Source organism: Neofelis nebulosa, chromosome 8, assembly GCF_028018385.1.
Source record: "Neofelis nebulosa isolate mNeoNeb1 chromosome 8, mNeoNeb1.pri, whole genome shotgun sequence".
Taxonomy (NCBI): Eukaryota; Metazoa; Chordata; class Mammalia; order Carnivora; family Felidae; genus Neofelis; species Neofelis nebulosa.
Window position 1 is genome coordinate 123,624,872 of NC_080789.1, and position 19,986 is coordinate 123,644,857.

Sequence of the window (19,986 nt, forward strand, 5' to 3'; positions counted from 1 at the left end):
GTGACTAGGTCCTGAGGGTGGATTTAGTGGCCCAGAGGGCTCCCTCAGCCCCTCTGCCATTCGAGGGCTCAGCTGAAGGAAGTAGTTTATCTATGAACCAGGAAATGGATCCTCATCAGACTCTGAATCTGCCAGTGTCTTTTTTTTTAATTGTTTTAAAAATGTTTTTATTTATTATTGAGAGACAGAGAGATACAGAACATGAGCAGGGGAGGGGCCGAGAGATGGGGAGAGACACAGAATCGGAAGCAGGCTCCAGGCTCCGAGCTGTCAGCACAGCGCCCTAGGCGGGGCTCGAAATCACAAACTGCGAGATCATGACCTGAGCCGAAGTCGGACGCTTAACCGACTGAGCCACCCAGGCGCCCCTGAGTCTGCCGGTGTCTTGATCTTGGACTTCCTAGTCTCCAGAACAGTGAGAAATAACGTTTGTTGTTTAAGCCATCCAGTCTATGGTATTTTTTTGTATACCAACCCTAATGGGCTAAGGCACCGTTCTTATTTTTGTGTGTGGCATTTGGCCATCTACTATTATGCTATTGTCATGGTGAGGCTTTCTGAACCTCTCCCCCACAGTGGGCTGGCCTCCTTTTGAATATTCTTCCCCTTTTATTATGGGTGCATACCCTTGGTTCATTTACTCTACTGCGCATGTTTACGCGCATTTCCTAATTTTTGCAGCTTCAGATTTGCGAAGCTTCCAAAACATGTTTCCTCTTCCATTCTCACCCTCTGTTTTATGATCTTTGTGTCTGCGTGCTTCTTGATCTTGGCTTTATCTCCTTCCGTGATAAGGAGAAACGTTAAATAGAAAATATTAGTATTGGCTGTTGGTGGAAGAACTTTACGGTGCACGAGAGGAGAGATTTTGGTTTTCTAAATACTATGAGACATTCCAAATAGAGCCTGAAATCCTTAAAGCTTGAGTCAGCTTCCAGACCTCTCTGGTCAATAAATCTTACCAGTGTGAAATGAAGATTGAGTCACATTTGTGTGTTTGCTGTTGCCTTAGGATAATGAAACTATTGTTTTATGACTCTTATGCCATTGTAATAAAAAACTCTTCAACTTCAAGACTCTTGAATTGGAAGACTGTCATGGTACCTTCGCCATTATCCATCTGTATCAGTGCCGGTGGAATCTGACCCCTGGTTGAAGGAAGAGGGCACTATATGTTTTTCTCTGATAAAAAGGCCAGGTTTGTGGCGAAATTAGCCTAATGTCTTGCTTTTGCAAAACCTTTGGAGTTCCGTATTTTCATGGAAGAATGTTACACACACACAGACTAGCTATCTTTCACCCAAATTCTCAATAAACCCAATTTCCAAAGCCATTGTTTTAAATCTCTTATTGCTTATTTTACCTACACTACATACAAAAGAAATCACGTACCAAAACAATAAAAAAAAAAGCAATGTCTGTGCCTCTTTTTAGATTGGCATGTGCTTTTAGTAAGTTGATTCCTCTGGGCTCTCAGTTATGTTTTTCATAGCTCTAATAGGAGCTTCCTAAAAACTCTTTTATTGTATCAGGTATAAGGCAGATAACAAGGTTTGATAGCCCTTGAGGAACGTGCATTAAGTAATGCAACTGGAGAGGGAAATGGAATCGATAAAGGCATGAGGAGAAACCGTAAGAACAAGATAGATTATGTTTACCCCAAGGTTCCTCCTTCTAAACTCTCCCCTGTTCTCTCCAACCCACACAGATTTAGGGCAAATACATCACTTTCTTCTCTTGCTATATTTGACAGTGGCTACAGGTTCTCTTTGAAGGTCAGGTTTGAGCAGTCGAACAGGCATGAATACACTTGGTTTTTAAAAGCCAAAATTAGAGAACACTGTGCAACAACACTCTTGAATTGTCAGTCCTGGGATTATGACATAAAATTATATAAACATAAACACATTACAGCATACGAGATAGCATGTTTAAAAATATTTTTCATCATTGTCTTTTCCTAGTAGTTTTCCCTCAAAATATTTTAAGATGGTTTTGCTTAACTCTGCACATCAGAAGGTGAAGGTCAGTTTGATAGTGTAACAAAGGATAAAAGTTTTTTTTTTTTTTAATTTTAAGCAAGTTTATAGGAGTTTTACATTTAACTTTTAGAATTTACCAATAGATTAAAATAATAAGTTATAAAGCACTGACTTGTTTAAAATTTTTTTTATTTTTACATTTATTTATTTTTGAGAGACAGACAGAGCACAAGTGGGGGAGGGGCAGAGAGAAAATGAGACACAGGATTGGAAGCAGGCTTCGGGCTCCGAGCTGTCAGCACAGAGCCAGATGCGGGGCTCAAACTCATAAACCGTGAGATCATGACCTGAGCCGAAGTGGGACGCCCAACCGACTGAACCACCCAGGTGCCTCAGCACTGATTTGTTTCAATGGCTAAAAACCAGTCACGGCTGCCAGTCTGGGGGTACAATTGGTGCCCTTGACTTACATATTTAACTGGAAATGCCCTAAGTATTCTGAGCCATGTCTTCAGCTCGGCAAAGGACAGATGTCCAGGGTCACTATTGCTTGGGGAGAGCAATTGTTTTTGTCACTCCTGTCCTTTCATGCCTGGCATGCCTTGAACGTAGTGGATGGTGATAGTTGTTAAAATTTATGGAGGCTTACTAAGTGACAGGCAATGTAGTAAGCCCTGGGCACACATGAACTCACTCAGTCAATATTTGCTGAGTATCGAGGGAGTGAAGAAATGAATGGGCAGGGCATCCAACACACAGAAAAGGCTCTTCTCCTCAGCTGATTAAGTGGACTTAGATATTTTTAGGGATTTCATTATTTTTTCTTCATGAGTGAATTTTGACGATATGCCTGACTTCCTCTTGACATTAAATATTTAAGTTGAGCTGATAATGTTAAGAAGTGCGATGTTCTCAAGTATTTGATATTTAATGCTTTAATAACTTTAGAATGTTCTACAATCCAAGTAAAGGTCTTGGCAGCTTCTCTTGGCAGCTTCTCTTTGTCTCTTTGAACATCGAGACAATAAATAAACACGATCTGTAGCCACACTGTAATATGAATTAATTCAAGAACTTTTTAAAAATTTCCAGTCAACCTAATATCACTGTTATCTGGAGAACACATTAATGATTTGTAATTTTCTGATGATTCAACTTCTTTAAAGTTTGACGTTCTCATATATCGTTAGATAGCACATGCCACTTATAAAATATTAATTATTTATAGTATCCAAGAATTATATCTGCTTTATTCTTTTATTATAAAAACTGTCCTAAATCAATCAGCCTAGGGTAATTACTTTACATACTCAACCCAGTTGAGCAAAAATGGCAACCTATTATGGATTTTTATAGCACGTGTATAAGTCTTACTAATGTATCATATGATTATTCAAGATACAACGAAGGGCGTGCTACCAAAATACTCTGATTCATAGCCAGCCCCATGCTTCTAATTACAAATAATTAAATATACTTAGAAACACACACGCAAGCATCCACCTACTGAGTTTGTGGGGTTTGTATCTAGTTTCTCTGTTGGTTTCTCTAGAATTCAGTGTTCTTCAAAACAGGAATGATGTCTTTTGAATGTCCCAATTAGTGATAAGAATAGCACACAGTGAGTGAATGTTATGTTACTATTTTCTTTTCTTTTGCTTTTTTTTTTTTTTTTTTTGACATAGAAGGATGTTTATGAAATTCTTTACATGCTTTGATTTGTTAGGCTTTGGTAACATACTCGGCCGACTTATTTAGTCTTGACTTACAGGTAAAATAAAATGGAGAATTTATATATTCTAAATAAAGTCTTCTTTTAGGGGAATAGACTCATTATTAACTGCTAAGCTAACCATATGCTATAGTTATCATCTTTGTAAAGTTGTATTCAGCTGTATGTCTTGAAATATTGAGAGCATTCGTTATTTCTGTGAAAACATTTATACTCTATCATTTGTTTGCCAATCCGATTAAATTTTTAAAAATTTCTTATTTAAAAAAAATTTCTAAGTGTATTTATTTATTTTTTTTTTGAAAGACAGAGAGCGTGGGAGAGGGGCACAGAGAGAGGGGGACAGAAGATCCAAGCGGGCTCTGCACTGACAGCAGTGAGCCCGATGCGGGGCTTGAACTCACGAACCGCGAGATCATGACCTGAGCTGAAGTCGGACGCTTAACTGAGCCACCCAGGCGCCCCCGACATTTCTTCTTCTTCTTTTTTTTTTATTTTAGAAACTGTCTAAGGGGATTACATAGCTCAGTAAAAATGAGATTTTGTTAAAAGGTTATGGGAAATTTTTGTTTTGTAGTCGTGTTGTTTGCACGGAGCATCTGCAGTCGAGTAACACAAATATTTCTAGAACATATTTTCACCGCCTGTTAAACTGATTCCCTCTGTCTGTGCTTAGTGGCCGAAATGTGTGCTAATCTAGAGATCACTATTAACATCACTACCCCAACTGCACAAGACACTGGACATGGCATTTTGTTTCAGAGGATTCTAGCAGAGCATGACATCACTTGAGGACTTGGGAGGGGTATTTTGAGACTCGCGTTGAGGCATCTGTGTGTGTGTTTAATGTGCAGCACCTGTCCTTCCTGGAGCCTATCAGCAAAGCCATTCTCAAGGCTATGGGTACATGCACCAGACCAGCCTGTCATCCGTGAGGTCAATGCAGCACTCACCAAATCTAGTAAGTATCAGTTTGAAGTGTTTGTTCTTCCCTGCTCTTCCCGTTTTGTCTCCAAAATAGAAAGACATATGGAATTGATTTGCATGGAATATTTTCCATTTTCACATAAAGGGTAAATGCTGACCTTGCTGTTTGTACCCTTTTGAAGAAAGCAAAAGACTTACAGAGGTAAACCACTGAGAAAGGAAAGCATGACGTGAAAACATGTAACCAGTAAAACATAGAAAGACTCTACCAGAACGATATCCTGATTGTGACCTCATGATGGGCATTAGCCAACTGTGATCTTCCTTCAGGTCGAGAAAGCACAAATATCGGGTCACATTAATCCAAATGGCCGGCAATCCAAATGGCCACTACAGCCCAAATGACATGGCCAGCGTATGTCTTCGAAACCTCCCACTGGAAATCTTGAAGTACTTCCTGATTCCTCCACTAAATGTGAAGTTTGGAAGCACTGTTCAAGGTCATCTAGTCACATGGGCATCTTGTGCTAAATTCTCTCCACCCTCCGGACACAGTAGCTTAACCTTAGCCCTCAGCAACAAGCGGTCCTTCTAAGCAGTTGGAATTCAGCTTTACCAGCTCTGACCTTCTTTGTGTCTCAGCCAGTTTCCTCAGTCCCTGAATTCACTGAATTTTGAGATTTTCCAGCGTTCACATTAACTAAATTCTTGGTCTGTAATGAAAACAAATGTGGTGAAACTAAATTTATACTCTGGGTACGAACCACACGGCAGACGTGTGATGTGCAGAGATCTTCTCCCAGTTGGTACGTTCCTTTTTGTTTTGTTGGTGGTTTTCTTTGCTGCACAGGAACGTTTTAGTTTGATGTGGTCCCACACGGTTATTTTTGCTTTTGGTATCAATTCCAGATAATCATTTCCAAGACCAATGTCAAGAAGCTTCCTGCCTATGTTTTTTTTTTTTTTCTTTTTTTTCCCTAAGAGTTTTATGCTTTTAAGTCAAACATTCAAGTCTTTAACGTATTTTGGGTTAATTTTTGTGGATGGTGTAAGAGAGTGGCCCAGTTTCATTCTTTCACATGTTGTTGTCCACTTTTCCCAGCACCATTTACTGAAGAGGCTGTCCTTTCCCGCTATGTATTCTTGGCCCCTTCATCATAAATTAATTGACCATATATGCATGGGTTTATTGCTGGGGTCCCTGTTCTGTTCCATCGATCTATGTGTTTATGTCAGTACCACAGTGTTTTGATTACTATAGCTTTGTAATATAGTTTAAAGTTAGAAAGTGAAAATTTTCCCTATTATGTTATGCGTACCTCAAGATTCAGAACACTTGTGTACTAAATTTCTGTCACCGGGATTCAGAAACCTACAAAGTAAGTATATTATGTGTTTTTCTTTTATTTGTGTTACGTGTTTTTAAGAGGAAGCAAAAATCCTTTGCATCTGTTTAAGAAAAATTCATTTCCTCTCCCTGGCGGGGATGGGGGACAGCAACAGCGACGTGGCTGTGTCTCCACTAGGAGAGCTTTTCTCTGAAGAATGTGGAAGAGGGGAGAATCTCCATGACCTGAGGTCTCTGGGGTTATCTGTAGCTGGGGAAGGTGGCTTTACTGCTTCAAAGCTTACTTTGTTGATGGGCTGGTGATTGTAACTAGGGCCTTTCTCTGTCCCCATTCTGGGCCCCCAAACATTACCCTTTCTGCTAGACTGGTAAACTGGAGCCGGACACAACTGGGACAGATGCTAGGCTCAGGTGTGCAGATCTCCAGAAATAAGTCCTATACTGGGGAACATTCCTAGTAGTTACCTTACCGCGCGGGGGCTGGCTTGCTGTGATTGGCATTTGTGGCCGTAACTAGTTCGTATCCGTCACGTGACCCGCTCTTTCCTTTCTCAGAGGACCTACCGAGCCATGTACGATTACAGCGCCCAGGATGAGGACGAAGTCTCCTTCAGGGACGGCGACTACATCGTCAACGTGCAGCCCATCGACGACGGCTGGATGTACGGCACGGTGCAGAGAACTGGGAAAACGGGGATGCTCCCGGCGAATTACATCGAGTTTGTTAATTAATTATCTCCCCTTGTCTTTGAGCTTTATTCTAATGTATACTAGACCTAATCTTTTTAAAGGCTAGAAGATACTTTTAAGACAACTTGGCAGTTATTTTACAATAATCTCTCTCTACTTTGACAATTAGACACGCAGGTACCAGGAAGAGGGAATGACTTCTGGGCTGAAAACAAAAGCATTTTCAGGAGTTGCTGTAAACAAAATCTTTAGGTCTGGAGACCCTGGTGCTGCTAACTGTGTTAATGGTTTCCTTTGACTGGCTTTCGAACACCGCTGGGAAATGTATTTTTGTAGACTTTAATAGAGATGTTGAGTGTCCCTTAAATGTAACAAGTCTCTGAAACTTCTTAGCTGTCACTTTGGAACCACCAGAAGCCGATTCTCTTAATTCAGTAACACGGCCAATGGTTTCAAAACAGTTAGCTTTGGAGTCATTGGGGAATTTCCAATTCAAGTGAAAATTGCCTAATAAACATAAGCAGTGGCAGAATGACAGTTTGGTTACCATTATACTGACTGGTGGCCTTAGGGACCTAGAAACTTCTACCGAACAGACATTTCCTTGTTCCCTAGGCTGACTTGGGTCTATTTATTTCTCATTTGTATCAAGGGATACCCTTCTCTCCGCTTACATCCTGTGGGCCCAAGTCTACGCTTGACTGCACAGAATGTCAGGACCAAATGATGTCACAGCTACTCCGCAAAGGGCAAAGTTTAAAGTCATCGCTGTTCTTTCCCTAGTAGCTTTTACCCTGCTGCATGTCACGTAGGTTCAAGCTCTGTAACATAGGCAGCCGCACTGCCCGTCCCTGTTATGAAAACAAAAACCGTGGCTGATAACCTCACAGCCCCTCCCTTTAGCGGCCAGCTCATCAGAAAAACATCTTTGGAAAAGTTGCTTGAGATCCTCTCGCTGTCCTGCACTCTAGTTTCGAAGGATTTACACCTTTAGGAAATAGACGTCTACTCTAGCACATAAGTGGTTTAGGTGTTTACTGAGCAACTTTCATTAACTTAATGCCGCCATTGATTGAAAAGGAAAGAAAACGGACTAGGAGCCAGTGACGACGCAGTGTACTAGAGGCGACACGTGAGCAAAAAGTCCCCCCCTCCACACCGAGATGAGCCGGTTTCCCGTTTTGGAAAACGGCATTCAGATCTGGGAATGGAAATCTAGCCACCGAAACCGCTTAGACTTGGAAAGACTTCCCTTCCACTTTCTTCTGGTTTTTCTTTTCTAAACCACATTCAGGGGGTAAGGTGAAATTGCCAACCGAGATTTTAGGTATAGGCCCAATACGTTGTCCACTGAAAAAAGCAACTGTTGTCCTGTCTCGAATTTGAAATGAGAGACCTTGCAGGCTCTTTCTGGACTCACAGCCATGCTACAGCCCTTGCTGGTGGCTCATGAAGGTTCGCCTGTGGTCCACAGTCTAGATCACTGGAGAAATGCACGTCCATCAGCGACTCTGTGTCTTTCTGATGGGTTCAGACGTGCAGGAGGGTAGTGTTTTTGGAGGTCTGACTCTACAGACTCACTCTACAGTGATGAAGCTGGAAAAGCCAAGTCACAGAAATATGGTAAAATGTATGGATCTTGGGGATATCTCCCTTCTATAGTATATGCAAAGAAATTAACAAAACATCCTATAAAGTACCTTTTTTTTTGAAGTGTTTAGGAGTCCAAAACCAAATGCTAACTCATTTATACTTTTTGAAAAGTTAGCGCATACTTTTGAAAATCGATAGTTTCATTCGATCCGGCTAAAAGAGCAAATAAAGCTTTGTAACACTCGAGCTACATCTGTAAGACATTCACAGAAAAAGAAAAGACAGGAATTTGGGTAAAAAAACTAGAGAGTCTTTTTGAGGGGGTTTCACAGATTACTACATAACCAACTGGACTGATTTTTTTCTACCAGTGAAATGGTCAGTCATGATTAAATCGACCCCATTCGTGTTTTGATAGTCTCGTAGGCAAACCGACAAACACAAGCTGAAATTGAAACATTCTTACAAAAATTTCTGTGCATTAAAACCTAGGGCAATGAACTTGCTCGATTTACTTATATTTCCCCCAGACAGTCCACTTTTTGTGAAGTCGTTGATGACATCTGCAGACTAAGTGTGGGACGGGTACAGTTTTTGAGAAATAGCACATTTGAACAGCAGCAGACTTGACATGATGCTTATAATTTTGAGAAAATACCGTAAGGCAGCAGTTTGATGCTCCACGGTCATTCTCATCCACTAATTTCAAAATCAGATTCATGGAATGTAGAAGTCAATAATTATTAGGGGAATAATTCTCCTAAGATTGGAAGCTTCCCATAATGTTTGCACAGCGGGATGTTTCTGCTCCCAGCCTCTGGGAGTCAAGGCCTGCTCAGAATTTAACTAGAGAGCAGTTACTCTACCATAAAGACTGAGGGAGACCGAGATGTCACGTGCTCCCGACACCAGAACTTGATAATGTCACTGTTACTAAAACTTGTCAGGATATTGAGCATCTCGGCAGAAATACAGGAAACATACATGTATAATACCAAAGTGCTATTTTTACAGGATCATTTTTCAAAACTACATTCTCGAACAGGTGTTCCACTTTGCACGCGCCTCCCCCCTTCAATTTGGCGACCCGTATCTCATACATAACGCTGGCGGCGAAAGAAGGGTTGGAAAAAAAATCCGTCTTTTACAAATCAAGTTAAAGGAGACTGGGAAATGTTCAAGCACAGGGAGCATGCACTTGATTTTCTGAATCTGATGCATTCTCAAGCCTGATAAAAAGCACAAAGAAGCAGGTTGACACGTGCGTATAAGGTTCCCAAAACACAACTCCATGCGGATCCTGTCTCTCTTGAGAAAAGCAGAGCCAACAGGATAGAGGACCTGTGTTGTGAGTTTTTGTAGCAAGCGTTTTTACTAATTCTCGTTCTCTAGGGAGGATTTCTATTTCTCACCTGTGGCAAAACAAATTTCTTCACACCCTCTTGTCCTCGTTTACACATCCGCAGCGTAGCCCAGTTTAAAATTTGTATCTGGTTGTCAGATCCCCGCGTGGTCCCTGCCTGTTCCTCAGGCTTCCCCCACCTCCAGAGACCACACAGGAATTTGCCAGCACAATTTCTCCGGGCACCTTGTTGTGAACGTGGAGGAGGTTGGACTGGCCCCTCTCTTGCCAAAGAGCTTGGTTCTTTGCTCGAAGATGATGGAGATGTGGTGTTGGCAGGCCGCCCGCGGTCTTTCTCCCCCGTCATCTCCCCGTCGGGCTTGACGACGCTGCGGGAGGGCGGGAAACAGGCTTTTCTCGAACAGTGAAGTTCAGGAGGTACATACATCTCTTTTTCAGGTGCGTCCACGTGCAGCGACATGTTTTTAATGAAAAGATAAAGAAAACGTGTGTGATCCTTTAATAACACATCCCCTATATAAAGTGGATGGAGTTTATACCAAAATTATAATATAGATATATTTTAAAAAGGTGCCTTTTTGATTGCCCTTGTTAATCCATGATGGTCTTGGAAAGAAAACCAAGCAAGCAAGCAAACTTTTATCTATTCTATAGTAATATTTTATTATACACGACTGGTATTTTTGTGGTGGGGGAGTGAGACGCTCCTGACAGATCCGGAAGGTGGTAACCGATTGTATTTTACCTGTAAAGGTTTAGAACTTTAGAAAACACTGACTTTCCCCATCTATTTCTGAAAGGTTCTTTGTGGATTTCTATACATAGTCAGGATGCATAAACATTAACTTCAGGCCTGAGACTTAAAATACCTATTGTAAGATAGAAGCATTATGTTATGAGGCTGAATTCATTGCAGAAGATGAGATTCACTTCATAAATGTCATTATACCTTAGCTATTTGCTTCTGATAATCTAAAAGTGGCTAGAGCGTGCATGTTCTGGGTAACGTGACTCCGAGGCGAGAAAGCTTCAGTTAAGCGAGGAACAACGCGAACTCAGTTAAGAATGCTAAAACGGAAGTCTCTTTCTGAAGTATTCCATGGCCCTTCGGATCCTTTCCAGGCAGCTGACTGTCAACTGTTCATTAAAAAAAAAAAAAAAAAAAAAAAAAAAAAAAAATCAGGACACTGTATGATGCTTGTGTGGCCGTCATTTCACGATGTCTAGACCGCTGGAGTCCACAAGCCTGGAAGGATCCCCAGGGCAGACTTCTCCCCAGCTGTCCATATCACTTCAGTACAGCCATGGAATTCAGATGCTTTTTGTGTTTGCTACACGGTGTCCGGTTCGCATAGTACACGCTTCTTTGTAATCCAGTTGCTGTAAAGAATGATTTGCTTTGAAGGTAAAGAGAAAACCGCATCACAGTCCCATTTCTTCAGTGTCCATACAATGAATGGTGGAGCCTTTAGAGGCAGCACCAGACCTGTGGCAGGCGTGGTGTGGACATGTTGGCCTTTGACCTGTGATGGGAATAGAGAACTAAACCAGTGTGCAGTGTGGATTCTGTTTGCTCCAAAAATGTGCAGTTGTGGTTGATGACTCATTTGCAAGGTTATGCTAACTTTGAGAGCAGACGGTTTGGGTGGAAACGATGTTTTTTTGAAATGAAGGGGCTTATAGAATGATACGATGTTATGAGCATAATTTGGCTTTTGTTATGCAAATTAACACCAGCTATTAAAATATATTTTAGTAGAAATGCTTTAATTCATGTTTTTTTCCTCTACACTGTGAATCTTTAAGCCTTGGTGGACTAGAGCAACATCGTGCTGCCCAAAGGACTAACCTATGCAAACTAGTTCACATTTTAGTGGATGTCACAGTAATTGTGTACTAAGACATTATTTCCCCCGGGATAATGTGCAACGGCACTGAAATAACACCTTAAGCCGAGCATCATGTGTGTTTAGTATAGTCACTCACAAACCCTTCAAGGCTACTATAATCATGAGTAGTGGTATTTGTTGAAAAAGCAAATCGCCGATTGATCTCTTAGATCTCCTTGAACGATGTCAGAACAAGAATGACAGGTGGATGTGTCGGCCATGGCTTCAATGTGGTCACTGCAGATGTTCTGTGATACAACTGTGTTCGGATGCACTCTCTTCAGGGTATTATTATTCTGTGTCTTCTTCCTGTATTTGTAAGACGTGACAACGCTTTCATTTCCTATCTCTACACATCCGGTTTGCTTAAATAAATGCAGGATATAACAAAATGGTTCCGCTTCTTGGTTCTCACCTTGGTCTCTTGGTGCTTGGGTCGTTGCTGCTACCCGGGGAATTAGGTTTACCGTGACAACTTACATTAAATCACACCGTAGTTATCTGCTGGCTTCAGAGCACTTCCATTAGAGAGTCATTCAAAACGTGCCTTCCTCCCCCAAATAAACACACTTTTAAATGCTAATAATCTTACGCTTTTTCCAGCTCAGTATCTGAGTTTGTATCAAAGCACTACAATAGGACAGCATTGTAGTTCACTTCTCTCAAGATTAAATTCCTCATATGTTCTCAATGGTAGAATTTTAATTTTCTTGTGTTAGCAAGATGAAAGGAACAGCTCGGAGCAAAGCACAGAAAATGCACAAATCGAGTACATGAAACAGGGAGTTGCTCTGATTTTTCAGCTAAGAACGGCTCATTTATCATAGCACATAATTGCTTTTTTTCCCCTAAACTTCCCTTAGTTGGAAAAAGTGAGTTAGTCCCTGTTTGTACCCTCCTAGGAATCTACCGGGACTAGGATCTTAGCTTTACTATATTGTTTTGTAAAAGTTCCTCTTTCATGGTGCATAAACCCTCCTAATTGTAAACTGATAAACAGTATGGATGACACATTTAGAACACTGACTCACAGAATAAACAGGTCTTCCTGACCTTGAGCTTTTGTTTTTCATATTCCAAAAGTATCAGACGAATATTTGGACGATATTAATCATCCAATGTGCTGATGATATTTCAAATTACAGAACAGATTATTTATTCATTTGACGAATTTACTTTTTCTCCCTCTAAGATTTTTTTTCCCTCTGTGATAATAAATTTACTCCTTATAACCCAAGCCACAGAGTAATGAATAACTTAGCAGGATTTTTTTTTTTTCCCCGAACTAAACTAATTTGGATTTAGGATATATCATGCTTATCATTTTATTAACTTAAACATCGTGACATCAGTTTTCTAGGTAATTGAGGTCTACGTGACCACGAGAAGGCGACCAAAATAATTTTTTTTACAAAAATACTCGGACATAATAAATTAAAAAGTAGATAGAAGGAAAGTTTTGTTCTTTTCTTTATTGTAATCTTCCTGTCCTACACAGGGGGGAGTTTTGTGGTGGCAGAAAACTGGATATGGGCCAAGTGTGAGCTATTTTCTGCAGTTCTAAGCAAAATTCTCAGGGCTTTGTCTATTATATTGGTATTTGGGAGCAGCAGAATTATGAAAAACAGAATGAGAAAACACAGTTAAAAGGTACAAAGTCAATATGAGAACAAAGGACCTCGTTACTGATTTTGTATTTATACCATGGCATTTGATCTTTAACACTTTTCTATTTTTTTTTTTTTTTAATAAGTAACAAACATGAAAGAGAATAGTAGACTGAAACAGAGAAATGCACTTGAGAGAGTAAGGAATTTTCCTGCGGCCCAAATCTAGTTATTAGATTGTTCTTTAAATGAATTAGTTTCTGGTTCTTAGCCCAGGTTTTCCAGAGGGCCGCTATCCAAGACCACGGTGGCCCAAATTAATTTTTGTTATCCCGTGTCATCTCACCACCCTGATCACAGCTGATTGGGTCTAGGTGACCAACTCATAGACTGCCTGGGAGCCCTGAATGGGGACTGCACAAGAACTTGGTCCAACAGGGATGGTGGTGACTGATCCTGTCCACATCTCTCTGACAAGACCGAGTGAGTTCACGACATAGAGCAAGTTGGTTAACTGGTTGTATTACGAAAAGTTAAAAGGCGCAAAGAAGGAAGTCAGGAGTAAGCCTACGCTTTGAGTAAGCAGGAGTCATGAGTAAGTAAAGTCACGAAGTGGGGGAAATGTATTGAGAGTAGACAGAGGAAAAAGTAAAGGTCAGTAGTGACATATGGCATATGATAGAGCCATAAGGAGACGGGAAGAAACTTGATTCTTGTTAATAGGTGGTGCCCACCATTCAGGAGCCCCAAACCTTGCTGCAGAGGGTGACACTTCGTGTCACATGCCCGAGGCTCGGTCCTGCTGCCACCGTGAGGCCACCTCCTCTTACCTGGACAAGGAACAAATTTCATGAACGATGGAAAGATATGCACGATGTCCCCCACCACGAAACACTGAATGATAGAAGTGACTGGAATGCCAATTACGTTATTGCAGTTCGAACGTTCCCAGGTTGTCTTAAGTAATTTTCTTTTGTTTTCTTTTGTGATATGTTATACTCTATTTTTCCTATTGAAAATCACTTTAGTTAGAAGTTGTTTCCCGGGGCCCTAGGAAGGGTGTCCATAGTTGATATCAAATGCATTTAACTGCAGCCAGTGTATATGTGCAAAGAAGGGCTTGGAGGTTTAAGAGGAATGTTCTCACTGATTTCTGTGTTTGGCAAAGAAGAAGGGAGTAAATGGGGCCACCTTAGAGAGAGACATTGGCACTGGTGCTCCAGGGATGAGAGCGTAGTTATTTTCTGCAGAGCTTTCATAAATACCCAATTCGAGGTGGGTTTTGGGAGTGTAGAGTTTATCACGTTCACCTAATAGAAGTACCTACTTCTGGTTTTCCTCAGTGACAGCTGTTTAAGGTGGACGAAGCAGTAACTGTGATTTATACATTTAGCCTCTATCGATTTAGTGTTTATGTGCTCTAAGGAACAGAACACAGAACTTTCCTCCTATAGCTTATGAACTGGTAGGGGAGGCTGGCATTAAACGACCAAGGATACACATTTATACACTTGTATATACTTGCGTATACATAGATGATTGCCTGATTGCACTGTAAGAGATGCTGTGAAAGGGAAGCCTAGTGTGCCCCGAGTTCTGGCAGCTGGGCAGGGGTGAGCTGTGGACCCATGGGGAGGGGGTGGGGGGCTTTCCTGAGCAGCTGCTGTGGGAACTGAGTGCTAGAAGCTATGCTGGCAATGGTCTCTGTCCATCCAAGCATTAGACGTGGGGGGATATTTTATCGCGGGCAGCTTGCAAGAGAAATGCTCCAGTCTCCGGCCAATTTTTAATTTAAGTAGCAATGGCAGCTTTGTAATTTTAATAAAGTGAAATTCTTTGTGGACAAAAATCAGGGCATGCACCATGCATGAATACAAGGTACTGCCCTTCTATTATTCTGATTAAGATTTTTTTAGGGGCGCCTGAGTGGCTCAGTCGGTTAAGCAGCCAACTCTTGGTTTTGGCTCAGGTCACGATCTCACGGTTTCGTGGGTTTGAGCCCCACATCAGGCTCTGTGCTGACAGTGCAGAGCCTGCTTGGGATTCTCTCTCTCTCCCTCTCTCTCTCTTTGCCCCGTCCCCACTCATGCTGTCTCTGTCTCAAAATAAATAAACTTAAAAAAAAAAAAATTAAGATTTTTTTTTTTTTTACATTAAAAACAAATTGAGCAGGTTGCAAAGAGTTAATTATATACGCAAAGTTGTACAGATGTGGAATACTTCACTTCCTTTTTGGACAACTGGTTATTACATAGGCTTTCCTGTGTCTTCCTCTCTGAATGTTTTTTGAAAAGCATGTGTTTACTGGAGTTTATTTTCATACAGTCTGCAGCAGAACCATTGATTAAAATGCCATTTATTCTCTCCTGTTTTAGATTTCACAGATTTGGGAGTTGTCATTTCCATCTAATATGTGATATGAGTTAGATTTGCTACATTAACCAGGCAACATAGGGAAAAATTATTCGCAATGCAAGGAAGTTGTTGGTAATTTTTTATAATAAGTCCTTGCTCTGAGGTAAATCATAGCTGTGCATATGGAATTCTAGCAAGAATATTGAACCTTTGCGTCCTTTAAAAGTCAGACGGTATGTGTGCACTTTATCTTGGGTATCTTTGCCCCATTTAAATTAACGAATGATGATAGTTTGGGTGTATTTGGTTCCCTTAATCCATGCCTAATAAAAAAGCTTGTTGTGGGAGCATTCCTTGATATACACAAGTATCTCCTGGCTTCATATACATCTTTCTTTTTGAAGGAAATTTTTTGAGTTTTTTTTTAAGTTTATTTATTTTGAGAGAGCGTGAGACAGCGTGAGGAGCGGGGGAGCAGAGAGAGAGGGAGAGGAACAGAGTCCCAGGGGGACTCTGCACTGTTACCACAGGGTCAGACCTGGGGCTCGATCTCACGAACCGTGAAATCATGACCTGTTCAGAAATCAAGAGTTGGACGCTTGAGCGACTGAGCCACCCAGGGCACCTTAAGAAATGTTTTGACTTTCAAATCAGTGCCACCAAGTGATTTCTGGACCTCTGTATCTTTTTGCTACGTTACTTTTTTTTTTTTTTTTCCAAGAAGGAAATTCTGATATGAGCCAACTACAGCGTTATATTTGTATTGTGATGACACATGGTTTCTTTTGTCTAAAACCATATTCCCACTGGTTTACGTTCATTTTAGTGGGGTTGGGAGAAGAGGTGCCTGAAAACCCAATGGGATTAACTTATTTTGTGTGACCCAGCCGCGAAGTCTGCTCTCAGCTGTGTCTGAGCACCAGCCCCCAGTGGGCCAGGCAATGTGGCTCCTGTCTGCCTGCGGCCACCCTCCCCCTGGAAGAACAAGGGACAGGCCCAGGGAGATGTTTTCGTTTTCTGTGATTGATGTCTTGGAACGTGGGGGAAGACGATGGGCTCCAATAATGATTTTATTTTCAAAGCAGGCAAATAAAAAAAAAAATATGTTTATGGTAGGAGAACAATAATCACGTGCCAGCCTCTTAGTTTCATGGAAAGGTTTCATGTTTGAAACACACTGAAACATTTTCAGAACTTGGAAATGGACTTCTGGTCTTGATATACATTACGTGATCATGACTGAGGCCCGAAAATGGTAGTTTCGTGATATATAACCCTTGGGGAGTTGACAGATTCAATTTAATTATATTTATGTACAGATCTAGATTATGATGGACTGGGTGGATGGAGTTCTCATCTTTCAAAATTATGTCAGTGACAGGAAGTAAAATGTCCCTGTTTATCCTTTCTCGCCTCGGCATGTGAAGTCCACAAAATAATGCTGCGTGCAGTTGTGTGGCTTTCCCTTTATTTTGGAAAGCGAGATTCAGAACGCATCTGGAAAATGCTGAAAATTGGCCTCATGTGAGTACCGGTTGGGGTGTGTTCTTGGAACGTAGGATGGTGTGATGGCCCAGCTTTTTTATGGATTTTTTTTTTTTTTTTTTTTTTTTTAATCTGAGAAAGTTGTGTTCACCTGAGGGGAGCAAATAGGTTCTGCGTCCTGTTGAGTTCGGGTACTGTCGCGTTCCTGAACTGGACGGGTCCTGACCTTCCACGCGTGTTCCCCTGAGACTCGGGGACTTTCAGGGGAGCAGAGGTGTTTAGTCTGACCCCCTCCCCACCCCGCCCCACCTTCAGAAAGGCATGGCATGGTTGTCTCCTTTGAAAGACCAGAAGAGCAGGGCCTGAGAAAATTGGTGACTGTTGAAACCAAATGGCACGTGGTTTGAAGGGTGGATAAATACACAGCTCCTCTGTCGTCTGTCCCTGGGTCCCTCCTGTCACACTGCTTTTCTTGAGGTACTCTCCCATCTGCTTAAAACGGGGAGCAAGAGAATTAGCACATATCTTCGCTTGCCCCCTCTTGGTCCTTTAATGTCCCAGGAAGGGCTCTGTGGCCCGGCTGCGAGCCCCGAGGAGCGTGATCCCTGGCAGTGGCCGACTCTGATCACCCCGACCAGGCAAGGACGCTTGGAGTAGCGGAAGTGACGATGGTGTGTGGACGGTCATATCCTTAAAGACTCTGCAGCTGTGAAGGAAGATCAAAGGGGACCAGGGTCTTCTGACTGATACGTGCTCCTGTTCCAAGGCCCGCCTTTCCTTCTCCCGAGAAGGAGGGTCCATTCAGCTGCCATTGGGTCCACACGCGAGCCTCTTGTACTGTGGGGTGGTTAGACCATCTGAGGATTCCCACTCAGTTGGTTTTTAAATGCCATTTCAACAAACATTTAAAAAGGTTTTTTGTTTTTTTTTAATGTTTATTTTTGGGAGGGAGGGAGAAAGAGAGCATGTGTGAGCAAGCAGGGGAGGGACTGAGAGAGAGGGAGGGAGGCAGGAGATATTTGCTGAGAGCTGAAAGCCCGATGTGGGGCTTCAACTCAAGTGTTGAGAATCCGATGTGGGGCTTGAACTCGCGAACCACGAGATCATGACCCGAACCGAAGTCTGACACTTAACCCACTGAGCCGCGCAGGTGCCCCAACAAACATTTTTTTAATACCTAATGCGCGCCCCCTGCCCCCCACCTTGCAATGGCCGCGGGGTTCAGACCTGCACCAGTAAGATGGGCTTGGGGCTCACTGTGACAAAGCACCCCCTTCCCAGTTGTGTGTGTTCCTGTTTTCCCCTTTCTTTTCTTTCCCTTTTCTACCCCATCCCTCTGTCTCCTGTTTCTAAAAGAATGTATTTGTTCTCTACTTAAAAAAGTGACCCATGTCAACTGGAAACCATTCAGAAGAGTACAGAGAAGAAAAAGTGACTTACAAACTCACTATCCAAAATTATTGGTGTTCACATGCATCTTTGCAGAAGACTTTTTTATACGTATGCATCTATTTTTGACAATGTCTTACAGATGATTTTATGCAATATTGTATAATGAAAATTTTTTATCCTTAAGTACGTTTTTGAAACTATCATATCGATGAATTGTTATTTGTTTAACCTTACTGGACATTTAGGTTGTTTCCCCATTTTCATGTTGTGATTTCCATTATTACTTTCTTCAGTTAAATTGCTCAAAACGGAATGGCGGGGACAAAAGGGACCTATAGTTTTAAGGCTTTTAATAAATGTTGTTTATTGGTCACTCAGCAAGGTTTACCAATTTAGATACCTACCGTGCGTGGATTGTGTCTTTTATACCTTTTCACTTCTGTAATTGTGAGTGAGGTTGAACATTTTTCTTCACATGCTCACCAGCCATTTGCAGTTCATTTCTCCCCTAACTTCCTGGTCTTCTATTTCATTGCCGGGGATATTCAGCTTTTGGTTATGTTTTGTTTTTGGGTCTTTTTCTTTAACTTTTGATGTTACTCTCCAGAAAGTTGCTAGTAATTTACATTCCTAGCAACAGTTTGTCTGTTTCATTGAACCCTTTCTGACCCAGGACGCCATTGTTTGTTTTCATTTTTGCGAGCACCCCTTTTGCAGAAACTGCTTTACGTCTGGTGCATGTTAATGCCATCATTTTTACATATACAATTGTGTGTGTTAAAACCTCACAGACAGTACACAGACCAGAGAGAGAGGCAGAGAGAAGAGAAGGGGTGGGGGGAGAGGGAGTTTTCCAGGCGAGAACGGGAGAAGGGTGAAGTGGAGACTGTGTCCATAAGTTTTTAAGACTGGCTAAGTCAAGGGAAGTACAAATAGAAAGGAAACAGACTGCGGAACTATCTCACTTTGCTAGGTGGCCCCTGGTGGCTTACATGATAGGCATTAATTTTCTTATAGTTCTGGAGCCTAGAAGTCCAAGATCCAGATGTGAGCAGGACCGGTTTCTTCGGAATCTTCTCTTCTTAGCTTACGGATGACCCTCTTCCCCTTGTGCCTTCACATGGTCTCCTCTCTGTGCCCGATCTGTGTCCAAATTTCCTCTTCTTGTAAGGATACCAGCCTTACTGGATTAAGGCCCGTCCTTATCACCTCACTTAACCTAACTACTTCTTTCCTATCTCCAAATACAGTCACATTCTGAGGTACCGGGAATTAGGACTATGACGTATGAATATGGGGGGGACCCCGGGTAGCCCGGCATGAATGAAAAAATATTTACTTGTGGGAAGCCAGACACAATGAGGTGTAGCTTGGAAGGAGCTGAGTTTACTTTTTTATTTGTATTTGGAAAGAGTTGAGTTTATTTTTTTATCTTTATTTTTAAAAATGTATTTATTTTGAGAGAGACAGAGAGAGAAGGAATCTTAAGCAGGCTCCACGCTGTTTGAGGAGCTCGACACGGGGCTTGAACTCACGCACTGTGAGATCGTGATTTGAGCTGATATTAAGAGTTGGATAGCTTAACTGACGGAGGCACCCAGGTGCCCCAGGAGTTGAGTTTAG

At 41.7% G+C, this 19,986-nt stretch overlaps 1 protein-coding gene across 1 annotated transcript in view; it reads left to right on the plus strand.

Annotated features, from left to right (window-relative positions):
- NEBL (nebulette) overlaps positions 1–11,916 on the plus strand; it is a 111,003-nt gene extending 99,087 nt beyond the window's left edge. Inside the window, 2 exon segments of the mRNA XM_058681753.1 lie at positions 4,569–4,675; positions 6,545–11,916. Of these exon segments, the coding sequence (XP_058537736.1) occupies positions 4,569–4,675; positions 6,545–6,721 (284 nt within the window). The 3' untranslated portion in view covers positions 6,722–11,916.
- Positions 11,917–19,986: the final 8,070 nt, after the last annotated feature.